The sequence below is a fragment of the Andrena cerasifolii genome, chromosome 2 (genome assembly GCF_050908995.1).
Source record: "Andrena cerasifolii isolate SP2316 chromosome 2, iyAndCera1_principal, whole genome shotgun sequence".
In the NCBI taxonomy this organism is placed as follows: Eukaryota; Metazoa; Arthropoda; class Insecta; order Hymenoptera; family Andrenidae; genus Andrena; species Andrena cerasifolii.
This window is the reverse complement of record NC_135119.1, coordinates 19,124,258-19,136,542: the sequence shown is the minus strand read 5'-3', so window position 1 is coordinate 19,136,542 and position 12,285 is coordinate 19,124,258. Positions and strand designations below refer to the sequence as shown.

The 12,285-nt window shown below is 45.2% G+C and overlaps 1 protein-coding gene across 12 annotated transcripts in view; it reads left to right on the top strand.

The window, feature by feature from the left end:
• Cdgapr (GTPase-activating protein CdGAPr) overlaps positions 1 to 7,714 on the top strand; it is a 35,668-nt gene extending 27,954 nt beyond the window's left edge. For 7 of the 12 annotated variants that reach the window (XM_076830570.1, XM_076830569.1, XM_076830568.1 and 4 more), the window contains exons 8-9: positions 75 to 2,548; positions 3,030 to 7,714. In XM_076830570.1, coding sequence (XP_076686685.1) covers positions 75 to 2,548; positions 3,030 to 3,105 — 2,550 coding nt within the window. In that variant the 3' untranslated portion in view covers positions 3,106 to 7,714. Of the gene's footprint in view, positions 1 to 74 lie in introns of all 12 variants that reach the window. The other 5 variants (XR_013088334.1, XR_013088335.1, XM_076830574.1 and 2 more) reach the window with 5 other exon arrangements.
• The last annotated feature ends 4,571 nt before the right edge of the window (positions 7,715 to 12,285 follow it).

The following is a 12,285-nucleotide window of genomic DNA, read 5'->3' as shown; positions in this document are numbered from 1 at the left end:
TTCACAGTGCAGATTGTGCGCAGATATATAGACGATTGTTGGGATTTATCAACAAATCCACCACGTATTCGCAGGTGATGGTGTCCGCGGACGTTCACAGCATGGACACTCCGTCTCCTTTACCCACGCCAGGGTACCTTCCACTGTTGTCCGAAGCCTCGACACCGCTGACGCCTGCTACGTTGCACGGGACACCGCACTCCACGTCACCCATACCAGCCAACAGTCCTAGGATAAGTTTCCGTAGCTTCACCTTACCGTTAGAGATCGACGACGAGCAGAGTAACGCGGGCAAACTGAACAGAACTAGCGTGTCTTCCGATAAATCATCCGACCCTAGTCATAGGTTATCCGTAAGCTTAGAGGGGCGGAGTAGCGCTAAGTCCTGTGAGAGGATAACAACGTACGACAAGCATGTAGATTTGTACGACGGCAAAGAGTCTTCCACGGTTCAGAAGGCTCCGAAGGGATCAGCCGCGGTGGAGTCGGACGTGGCCGACCAGGAGATGACACCTTGCGACAGGCTGGCGTCTCACCCTAACGACACACAGCTCAGCAAAATAGCGTCACCGCGCAAGGACGCGGGAAGTAGATCTAGCTCCTGTCCCATCGACGAGAGCAAGTCGTCCAACAGCGGCAGCAGGGACACCTTGGACGTGCGGAAGCGCGATACCCGAAACAAGCCTATCAGTTCACAAAACGACGACGCCATGGCTGGGAATTCAAACGCACACAGAAACGAATTACCCGGACTGCCGTTATCCAGCGCGACCGATCAAGATTCCCCGATGTCCTACGAGCAAACCGAGGATCTGCCTGACTCCGGTTTCGTGATCTGTGACAGCTCCGACAAGATGTTCACCAATACGGAAACACCGCAGATGGCGTCTAACACCAACGATTCAGGCGAATGGGTGATAATCGAGGGAACAGGCTCGATCACGACACCCACTAGTGAATCGAGCAGTCCTAAAGATCCTCTGGAAGGCACGGTGAATCCTGCGCTAGCGACAGACGGGCCGCAGTTGCGATCGATGTCGGAGAACGTCTCCAGGACTTCCTTGGATCTGACAATGGGCTCGACCGTGGACACCGATACATCCTGTATCGGCGTCAGCGACCTCACGGAAAGCCCTGTTCTACCCCAGGAATCTGGAGAGATGAACTTTGACGTCGCCGACAACAGAGAGCTGGACGAGCACGAGAGTACCGCGCAAAGAACACCAGGGGCTTTCGATGGTCAGACGAACTACACCCTGGTCGATTCGGGGAACAACTTCTCGAACATCGTTCGTTCCCCCATGCACGACCAGGAGAACGGGAATCAGAAGATCTGCACGGTCAGCATAACGGACATTCGTCTGAACCAGAAGTCCGGTGGGATGGGGCACGAGGTGACAACGTGCTACGCCCAGCTGGATAACAGGAACGAGAATCCATCGAAGAAAGAAGCTCTCGACAGGGAACACGAGTCTATCGAAAACTCTCAGCGCACCTCAAGAAACCTGGACTTCCAGCACCAAGACATCCGACGCTCCCTGCAGCTGCACCCGAAACCACAGTTCCAGGGTGGCGATCGTCGCTCGTTCTCCAGCCAGTCTAACAAGAACCTGGATCTCGATCTATCTTTAACGAATAATGACAATAAGAAGCAACGCTCCCAGAGCCAGAAGCTGGAAAAGTGCCAAAGCTTCGAGTACGTCTCAGCAAAGGAGCCGACTCAGAACAGTCAGCAGCACAAACAGTTCCCGCCGCGCGGCGAGGAGGCTTCCAAGTGCAACAACGTGAAGAGCACGCAGCCGCAGGAGCACGCCGAGGTGATGATACCGTCGGAGAACGCAGCTGAGCCCAGCGAAATAGCTCACCCTCCGGAGGGTGCGTCCGAAACCACCTCCCTCAACTCCTCCTGCACGTTTTCAAACGCATCGTCGCCAGTGGACGACTCGATAGTGCTCCGCGACACAGCCGCCATACTGCAGGAGCTTGCGTTGCAGAGACTGTCCGGTGGCATTGTAGGGGATCTCTCCATTCCACCTAGAAGGAGGTACGAAACGGAGAGCAACAAGGACAGGAGGAGCTTCGACTCGGAGATCGGCCGTGAAATAGTCCGCGAGCGTAAGATGAGGCAGGAGTTGGACACCGCTAGGGGAAAGTCCGAGGAGCCGCCGATGAATTCTCAACATCTACCGCCTTGCTTGAGGGCCCGCCACGCTAGGACCTCGCGTACGTCATTCAGTCGTTCGCTGGACGAGGCCAAGTTCAATAAAATGACAGAGGAAGCATCGTTGCCGGTGAAACAGGGCAGCGAGGACGCGCAGCATAGCTCCACGCCGAATGTTGGCACCGGCTCGAACAGCTCTGGTAATTCCGATAAGACGCACCTGAAGAACCTTGGCGGCCTGGATCTGGGCGATCCCCAATGCAGAGAAAGGATAGAAAAGTACAAAGAGGAGAGAAGGACGTTCTTGAGGGACAAATATAGGTCGGAAAGCTTCCGTGGGATGATGTCGAAGGCGGAGGACGATGGAGAACAGGCGCTTCTGGCTAGGTTAAAACAGAGAGCCTCTAGACCCTCCCTTCATTGATATTAAAATGATATTTATATGAGTCGGTCTGCTGACTGTCCCGCGTGAATGCCTCTATCGCGTCGCACGGCGAATCGTTTCGTACGAATCTGGCGGATAGCTGGTTCGTACTGATCGTTACGTTTAACCCTTCGCCCCTCTGGATTTCTTTAGACGTTTTTGTGTTAGATTTTAGTATGCGCGTTGGGGATGTTAATATTCTTCTTTGGTCAAACGCGGTGCGTCGTAATTGTAACTTTAAGATGTGTACAGAGTACGGGATACTCTGCACAAACGCATGCTCATGTAGCATGACGAAACGAATTGAATCTTATTCGGAATGAAGAGTTTTATTGACGTGCTGCACACAATTGAACATTCTGCCATATTCTAACCGCATTTACCATTTTTAAAAGACTCGTGAATGATTTGCCGCACTTACCCATTTATTTTTCGCGTATCAAGGAACTGGAGTGGCGAAGGGTTAAATTGTAATATCCATGCAAAGATAATCGAGCGCGAGTGGTATAATGATATTTAAGAAGGAAGAGAAGGGAACGGCCCGCGATCGACCGTTTTAATCAAGCTCGATCGAAGCATGACAAGAAGGAAAGAACGACGAAAGAGAATGGAAGGTTCGTTTTATCGCTGTTGTTAACAGAACAGTTCGGTACCGTCGATACGAGTATTCTTAATTTATATTACGCGTGTAATGGAGAGTTTATATTGTATTAGATTATTTCTATGTTAATTGTTACGAATCTTAAGAATCCATTTTCCATTATTATTATTACTATTACTATTATTATTAATTGTTATATCGTTCCCAAAGATGTGTCCGATTAAAGGTTCTCTGTTTGTCGCGCTGTTCTGTTAATCGACCGTTTAATGGTTTAATTCGACCGACATGTACCAGAGTTTCGAGAGGGTCCACGAATTGAACTCGTTGCCAACCCTTTGCACGCGGGAAAGAACCCCTTATTAGTCGCGAGCTGGCGAGCCCGTTCCACGCGGGTGAGGATGTTACGCCAGGTGTTAGACAAAAGTGAATTAAGTTAAGTTTTAAACGAACAAATTTATAATACTCTGTGACGGTTGAGAACCGGATCTTCGAACGACATTTATATATACATATAGTTTATGTAACTTTTTTAACACGTTCTCGTTTTCAACGTGTTAGTACTGTTTGCTCGGAGGAAAGTTATCGTAACGCGTGAACTACAAAATATATATATACATATTATAGATATATATATATATTATAAAAAAATTATTCGTTCTTATCTGGGCTCTCGGCGTACCACGGGTGCAAAGGGTTCAATAATGATAATGATAAGTTTAATTGAAACCGCGCATGCCTTCGTAACGGTTGAGTTAAGGCGTGTAATTGAGGCACTTCCTCTTCCTTTCTTTTTCTCTCTTGTTTTTGTAAATTTCGTTGTTACTCATTGAACCGAGTATTTTGTATTTTTTATTTCTGATTTTGTCTGCACGATGAAGAGACGTTAACTATTGTAACGCAAGAGAGGGAAAGTTTGCTTCATTACGCGAAGTGTGTATGTCGGAATTTTCGTCGCTTTTTTTTTAATTCACGGCGGATGTTTCGATACCTTTGGATCTTGTTAGGTCTTCTCCTTCTTTCTTCCCATTCTTGTATGTTTTACGCGTACGTTTTCTTTAATCACGCCAAGCGCTTGTCACAGCTAGTAGGTAACGCGTAGTTAGAAACTTTTTTTTTAATACCGTTTCGTGATATATTAATTACCGAGGCGTTAGAATACTCGTTACTCTTCGTGTTCATTTAGTTTCCTCGTTCTTTTTATATTTTTTTTTAATTCTTTTTTTTTTAAAGAGCTCTGGTACATTTGAAGACTCTTTCCGTTAGTTTGTGCCTTGCACACGATCCTCGGTGATCGCAAAATCTCTTTTTTATATAAATATATATACATACAATTCAATTCGCCGTATTAAAACAAGTATTCGATACCACGTGTCGATGATTCTTTTGCCGTAGACTGGTCCGCGGCGATTTGTAACACGGTCATTTGTATATGCTAATTATTATTTAGTTGATATGTAATATATATTAATTTATATATTCTAGGTTGATTATCGATGAGAAGGAAAGCTTGCTTGAAATCAAGATTACTATCAGAACCGACAGTTTCTATTAACGATAACGATCCAAGAATCTCTTTTTACGACTCGCACGTCTGTGCATTCGCACGAGGTTTTTTTTTTTTGATAGACTGAAAAATAAGCTTGACTCGTTGGAACGTTCACTTGAATTGGCGCGAGGAGTGTTATCGCGCCACGGGATAAACCAGACTCTTAATTTCTACTTTCGTTTCGCGGTACTTTTCTTATTTCGAACGATTACTGTGTTTTCCGTTCAGACTCTCTCTTCGCCTCGATATTCAGACCCTTCATTAATCCTGATCCTCTTCTTTTCATTCAAGTCTCCATGTTTCACGAAGAAAAGAAAAACGAGAACGTGGACCGCTGTAATACACAATTCACGAATCTATTCCCAGCGAGATTCATCGTCAAGCTCGACGATATTCGGTCGACCCGAGGACTGAGCCTGGAGAAAGTTCGAAGCTGGTTTGCGCCTTCTTCCGAATCACGGTCTCGGTCTCCACTTCCAGCGATGGGATGCGCGTATAATCAAAAACGAAACGAGAAAAGAAATGGAGGGAGTTGAGAGAGAAAAGACACCCGAAAAGCAGGAGTACCGAATTCTGTGATAGCGTTCTGAATATATCACGTGTTAACCGCATATGGAACCAATTAACGATATTAATCACGACACCTGTAGAACGCCAGCGCGCGTCTTGTACATTTTCCGACCTCTGACGAACCGATGGACGAAGCTCGGGGGACTCGTCCGTTTGTAATCCTGAGAATGCTCAAAAGATGAAAAAGGAATACCCAAATGTCCGAGTTATCGCGTGAACAATAACGAGGTTGCGCGAGACTTCGTCATCTATTTACATTACACCAAGTTCGAGTGCAGAGGGATCCAGAAAGGGGGGTCGTACAATTTGGGGATCTACGATACCTTGGAAAATGGACAGACGAATATCTATTTATTAGAACCAATTTATGTACTTCCCTTCGTTTGTTAAATATTCTGCGTTAAATTCAAGTCATAAGGAATTCCTTTTACGTATATAATGTGAAAGAGTTGATTAGATGACCCACCGTAAACCGAACATTTCTCCTCCATTTCCATAGGTACCGAGCAGAGCCCTACTTTCTTGGACCTTTCTTTTTCGACCGACCTCTGCACACACCATAAATAACCAATCCTCCGCGATCCAATATTTTGCGTATTTTTTTATGGCCACGATAACGACGTAGTATACAATACACCGTTTTTTTAAGTGAAGCAAAAGAAAAAATGCAAACGCGACGACCAAGCACACGGATACTTCTGCCTAAAGTCTTCGAGATACTTAAAAAGCTGTTAGTCACAATTTCTATTGGAACGTTTGCCGAGTATTAATACTTAATAAGGAGAGAACGTAATGAGTATTTGTAAGAGGGCGAACAGGATACTGTGTGCGTCTCTTTTTTTTTAAAAAAAAAAAAAAAATGGTAAATGTTGAAAGCGAGTGAGAGGGAGAAGCGTCGCGAGGACGAATTACGTTGTGACAGTGTGCGTGTAGGTCGCAGAGAGGTAAATTCAACGCGTTAAATGAGAACGATAGGAGTTAGCGATAGTAGCCGTAATGTAATTGAAACAGTTGATAATTCCTCGTTGAATCTACTCACTTCGCTAGCGTTTCTCCTGTTCGACGCGCGCGTAGATAGCGCGACTCTTTGTTCAAGCGTTCACGGACCACCGAGGATGTACGAGACAAAATGTATTTCTATTATAACGAATGCCAAAATGACTGTAACGATTTGCATTCAAACGCTGCAAGTTGTTCCAGTAGTATCGATATTACACTTCTGTTCCATAAATTCCAGTGGCTTTGTGGTTGAGCATCGATCATTCGATAGTCCCGCGGAAAGCATTAAATCTGAATTATTCCTGGTGAACGACACTCGAGTCGGAACAAAATCCACCGGCCGCATCGCTTAATTTCAGGGGCTCCGCCATGCTATCTGTAATAATAGGTATCCTCAGCTTTGCCTTCTGCCTTCTCGTGCAAGCTCGCGCAGTATTTTCTCTCCTCCCCCAAAAGTAGGACTAAGCTGACAGAGCGTGAAAGTGATTCCCCGTAGAGGAAATTGGACTCTAACAGCCGCTTGATCCTGTTCCGACTTGCGGGCAACAGGAGCATCGAATGATCGTTGCTTGACGCCTGTTTGGAGTCAACTTTCTTTCGTCTCTGCCATTTTTGTCAACAGGTCTTGAGCGCCGTACGGTCCGTTAAAACGATATGCATGCACAAGTAGCGTATCCCAGCGGCGATATAAGATGTAACAGAAAAATGCAGAAGCGGGAAACCCGTTTAGAGGTGAAGCTATTTAAAAAAAAAAAAAAGGATAAACCAACTCTGGATAGTCGCTTCCCCGGGCGGCCACGCGTGTAATAGGGAAAGGCCTAGCTAGCGGGTTATTTAAAAAGTAACGCCTAAAGAAAACGACAAAAAAGAGAGAGAGAGAGAGAGGGGATTAATACTTCGAAGATGCATCTATTTGCGAGTACTTTCTGCACAATATAATGCGCAATAACGGTACATCCGTAGGATGTGTATTTTTAATAATTTCAGATTCCCGCGGTTATGCAGGAGATAGGATGTTACTATAGTCGTAGGATTCTGAGAGCGGCGGAGTGACGGGCACGCTGTTGTTAGAGGTGAAGAGGAGAAAGAGGGAAGCAGTTCCCGTAAATTCAGAAATGCGAAGGCTCGGCGTACCGCGTAGTCGCGGCGGCTAATAGTAATCTTGTTTTTTCAGCGTCGAAGACCCACCGATTTCGTCGACACGGACGCATTTCTGCCCCCCGCGAACCCTCCCCCGTCGTAACCCCCCCCCCCTTACCGCCCCCAGTTTGCTCTTTCTTTAGTTGTACTTTCGTCCCGCGACTGTTCTGTTATTAAACGATACTACTGTTTTTTGCCTACTGCGATTATAATTATAATATATGGAAAATTATATGTAAACAAATATAAATACTATAAATATTGGAGAAACTATGCCAGTGGTGTGTTTCCTGCAACCTGAATGCGAGAGCCACGGAGGAAGCTGTGCTGTTTGTTTTCTGGTCTTCGTGGAATATTCGTTTAATTTATATTGGCAACGGGCTGTGGAGCTGCAGGTACGAATTTATTTCAGGAGCTTTAGTTAGTATGTTTTATTCATAATCATCTGTTGCGTTCTCAGTAGGTGAATCTTCCACGATGAAGAAAGACATGGCGCGGACATAGAAAAGGGGAGAAATATTGAGTGTTCCACACAGAGTAGCCGGTACATATTCATTTCAAAGGTAATCTTCATCCCTTACTCGACATTATTAAAACCAAAGAACCTCCCCTGTAGAGCTGTTCGAGTACTCGTAAAAAGCGAGCCCGAACGTACTCGGTTCGAATAAACCGATCCGAGCCGAGCGCTAGAAAGAACCGAGCAGCTCGGAAAAACCGAGCGGCTTGAAACAATCTACTCCCTTGTTTCATTATCATTCCACTTAGCCCCGGAAGCAATCAAAACCGCGAAAGCATATCTCATACTTTAAGGGTCGTTCTCGCCGAAAATGAGGCATTTCTTTTTCATTTAATTACAAAGAAATAAATTGAAGCTGAGACTTGTTCTTTGGCACAATGTTTATCAACATCATAAGCCTTAAAAAACAGGTCTCTTTAGTCAAACATATGCATTATAAATGACGCTACAGATGGGGCATTAAAGAGGCATTTTTGAAACAGTTTCTTTTGCTTTGCAGGGACTTTAGGTTCAGGCCGAAACTACACATTTTGTGAACCTTCTCGAATTTCATTTGAGTCTATAGGGACCTCCGGTTTTGAGTTATCACTGCAAAACAAAAGAAACTTTTTAATCCATCTGTAGCGTCATATGTAGTGCATATTTTTCCGCCCCGTCGCTCCTAGCTAAAAGAATACATTAAACACCCCAAAACTCAAAATAGAAAAATCAAATGAGAAATCTCGAAATAACTTGGGTACTCATCGTGCAGAGTGTCTCACGTAAATATGTTACGACCAAAACAACCCTCAGCAGTATCAGGCAAGCTTAGTTGCCAGCGGTGTCGCATTCAAGCAGACGGTCGCGACACTTTCACCCCGCAAAAGACCTTTTGGTCTTTAGTTCTTTATCGTATCCTTGCCGCTCGATCCGCCGCCTATTGAACGTGATCCGGCGGGCGGTGTTGCTCGCGCGGATATCGTCGATTTAATAAGGCGGCCCGAGGGGGTCGGCAGCGCGTCGCATTGTCATTCTCGAGTAAACTCCTTTTCGAGGCCCGGTCTAACCCCTTAAAAACGGGTAAAGGACCTTTGGTCTTTACTTCTTTAAACGCGGTGATAGAGTGGTTGAAAGGTGAGGACCACTCGAGCGGTGCCGGAAGAGACGCGAGGGCGCACAGAGAAAGGGGGTTGGCTCGGGGCCCCGTGCCTTTATGCCGTACGAGCCGAGGGGCCACTTCAGAGGGCAGCAAGCACAAAGGTGAGGGCGACTCCGTGACTATCGCTGGATCTTCCGCGGTAATTATTTTTAAACACGTCCTGGAGATACGGATCTTTAGTGGGCCTCTAGCACCGAACAGCCGAGTAAACTTGTCGCATCTCCGTACCCTAACTAAATAACCGGACTAATTAGGCCGTAGCCGTGCTTTCTAGCACGTTGTGGGGTATACAGGCTGTTGGATAAGTATTTTCTTTTCTTTTTTAGACGGCCACACCTCACCCCTACTTTCATCCCTTCGCTGTTAATCTTTTTTGCCTCTCCGCGGAGAAATTCTTTATTCAAGCTTCCCTGGTTACATGGAAGTACAGTTTAGGGGTGTTGCGACAATTAATTTTGATATATTATTGTCGTAGTGTTTATAAGTTTAGTGTAGACTCTAGGCTGCAGATCAACCCTTCGGTATAAACTCTCAAGGAAGAAGCATTCTTCCTCATATTTCTTCTGCGAACCATATTCCTTTCCGTTCGAGATTTCCGTACACTTTTCCATGAACGCTGAGCGTTCCGGAATCAATATCCTTTTTTAATAATTCGCAGAACGTACTTCGAGAGATAGCAGCGATACACAATTTCACCCTCCCGCCACTCTGTTCTCTCGCCCTTTTTTTTTCTTCCTTTTGTTAGTTGTTTTCTGTCTGCCCTCCGATCGTCAAGCTCCTCTCTTCCTTCGCGCTGGCTCTCTGGCAAGCACGCTTTCACAGTGTGCAAATCGAATCAGAACGCCCCCGCAGGGTCGTCGACAATGTTATTTAACCGGAGGTTGAAATGAGGCCAGATTGCCCAGGGTGATCAAGTTAAACGGCACGTGGGCAGTAATGTCCCCACCGCCGCGAAATATCCTCCTGCTCGTCGATCCTGATCCTTCCTCCGGCTCTCGAGATTTCGACAGGGGGAGGCTGACTCGCCCACTCCTGTGTCCTTCTCCCTTCCTTCTTGCTCTGCGATCGACGGCAGGTTGCATTGTTTTCAGATCGACTCAGATTTACTGCACCCTTCGAGTGAGACTATCATGGAAGGGGTGACTTTTTTGGATACGGTCTGTTAAGCTTCCTGTTTGCCACTTTTGAATAGTCAGGTAGTTTGGACTTGGTGGTTCTAATAACATTTCTTCTATTACTCATAACACAAGTGATGCTTCAGGTTCCGGAAGATCCAAGAGCCCTTGAAACTTCAGAGGCTCCAGTACATCTGGAGAACTTGGGGGTTTCAGTGTCATTCAAGGTCCTAGGTATCTACACTAGGTATCGAACGTTGAAATCTTCGAGATTTTTAGAGTCTCAGTCACCCCGGACTCTGTGCAAGCCTCCAAGATGTTTAAAAAAAATCTACACCCCCATATCACCCTTGGAACTTCCAACTTCCCGAATGCTGAGAACCCCCGCGCTCCCAAAGTCCTCGTCCATCGCTGAAGTATTTTTATACTCGCGTTTTACGCGTTTCGGGGAACGTAGAGGGAAAGGAAGAAGAAAGCACGTCGGATTCGTTGGAAACCGTTCCTCTCTCCCGTGGCAACGCGGGCGCATGGGGCAGACAATGGTATAACGTTTGATCAGAAGCGAAATGTCAGGCTAAAGAGCGCTAAAGAGGCTCAAGCGCATCGTGTTCGATGAACAGCGCCCAACCGTTAGCCTAACAAGCTGTCAAGACGTCGCCGCGTGTCAATCCACGGGTCTCAGCGAACCCTCCGAATAAATCTACCCGGGGCAACCGTCCGCCCCATTGCTCCACGACGAAAGCAAACTACCACTGTCTCTAAACCGCTGCTTACAAACTTTTAACCCCCACGAATGATTTTAACCCCCTCGGCTTACAGTTTTCTCATATTCAGTCCTGCTCGAGTCGACTTTTTTTTCAAACTTTCGCACCCTTAATTGTCCTCCCTTGGTGATTACGAATTGAAATTTTTGTGGTGCGTACAATTTATTGAAGGGTTGTACGTGAATAGTATGTAAGATGTGTATGTGATGTTATTAATATACAATATTACATACGTAATTAAATTTCGAGGGTGATTTACCAGTGTACAGGGTTTTTGTGTATTTAAGGGGATGTTCCGGTCTAGAGCCCATAAAAATAGGCGATCTTTAGGAATTAATTAAAGGAAAACTAGCACAGATAATTTAATGGGACTTTTTGCATTGTATTAAGATTATCTTAATCTATAGAAATATATTTTTTTTTAGGTAATTAATCATTGAAAATGGCAGTGGGCGTTCGTCGAAGTGAAGGCGTAAAAAAATTCATGCAAAACGGTGAGACGTGTAGCACCTAAATCATTGGTCTGAAATAAGAAATAATGCCAGGGTATGATGGGTATTAAATTCCCTAGTGAACGGAGCATTGAAAATGGCAAAAAGTGAAATTTTTGACAAAATAACGACACTTGAAATTTGAAGTCACTTTTTTCCTATATTTTTCGTGCTTTCAACGGCTTTGAAAAATACAAATTTTCAAAATGTTTAAAATGCAAGAGGTTTATCCACTGCATAGAAGTATATCCTTCAATATAAAAAAAGTTTCAATCGAATCGGATAATAACTTTTCGAGATATTAGTCCCACAGATTAGAAGAACCTGTTTCGAGAAAAACGCGTTTAAAGTTTTAGGTACGTCAGTGCCGCGTGACCGGGTTTTACCCACGCATTCGCCGCTACTGAAGTTCGTTTAATTCAAGAAATCCTTTTAAACGCGTATTCGTAAAATGTTGAACATTCGAAAAATGAAATAAAAAAAAATCGATTTATGGGCATTTTTGGACCGGAACGTCCTCTTAATCGAATTTGCATATATTCCCTTCGCTTCTGCAAAAATTCGTTGCTTCGTGGACACTTCACTGCAACAGCAAAGTAAACGTTTAATGACATAAAGCATTGTCTCGTCATTTAACGAATTCTCGCAGCCCCTCATATCTGCGATCACGTCGCTATGCTCGATTGTAAAGTTCCATTGATCCTTTGTGGGGGCGATTCATAGATCTTATCCGCTAGTGAAAGTAATTTGATTTGCTGGGATTAGAAGGTAGGCGTGGGCCACCCTTCTCGTATTATAACTCCCCCCTTTGATGTACCA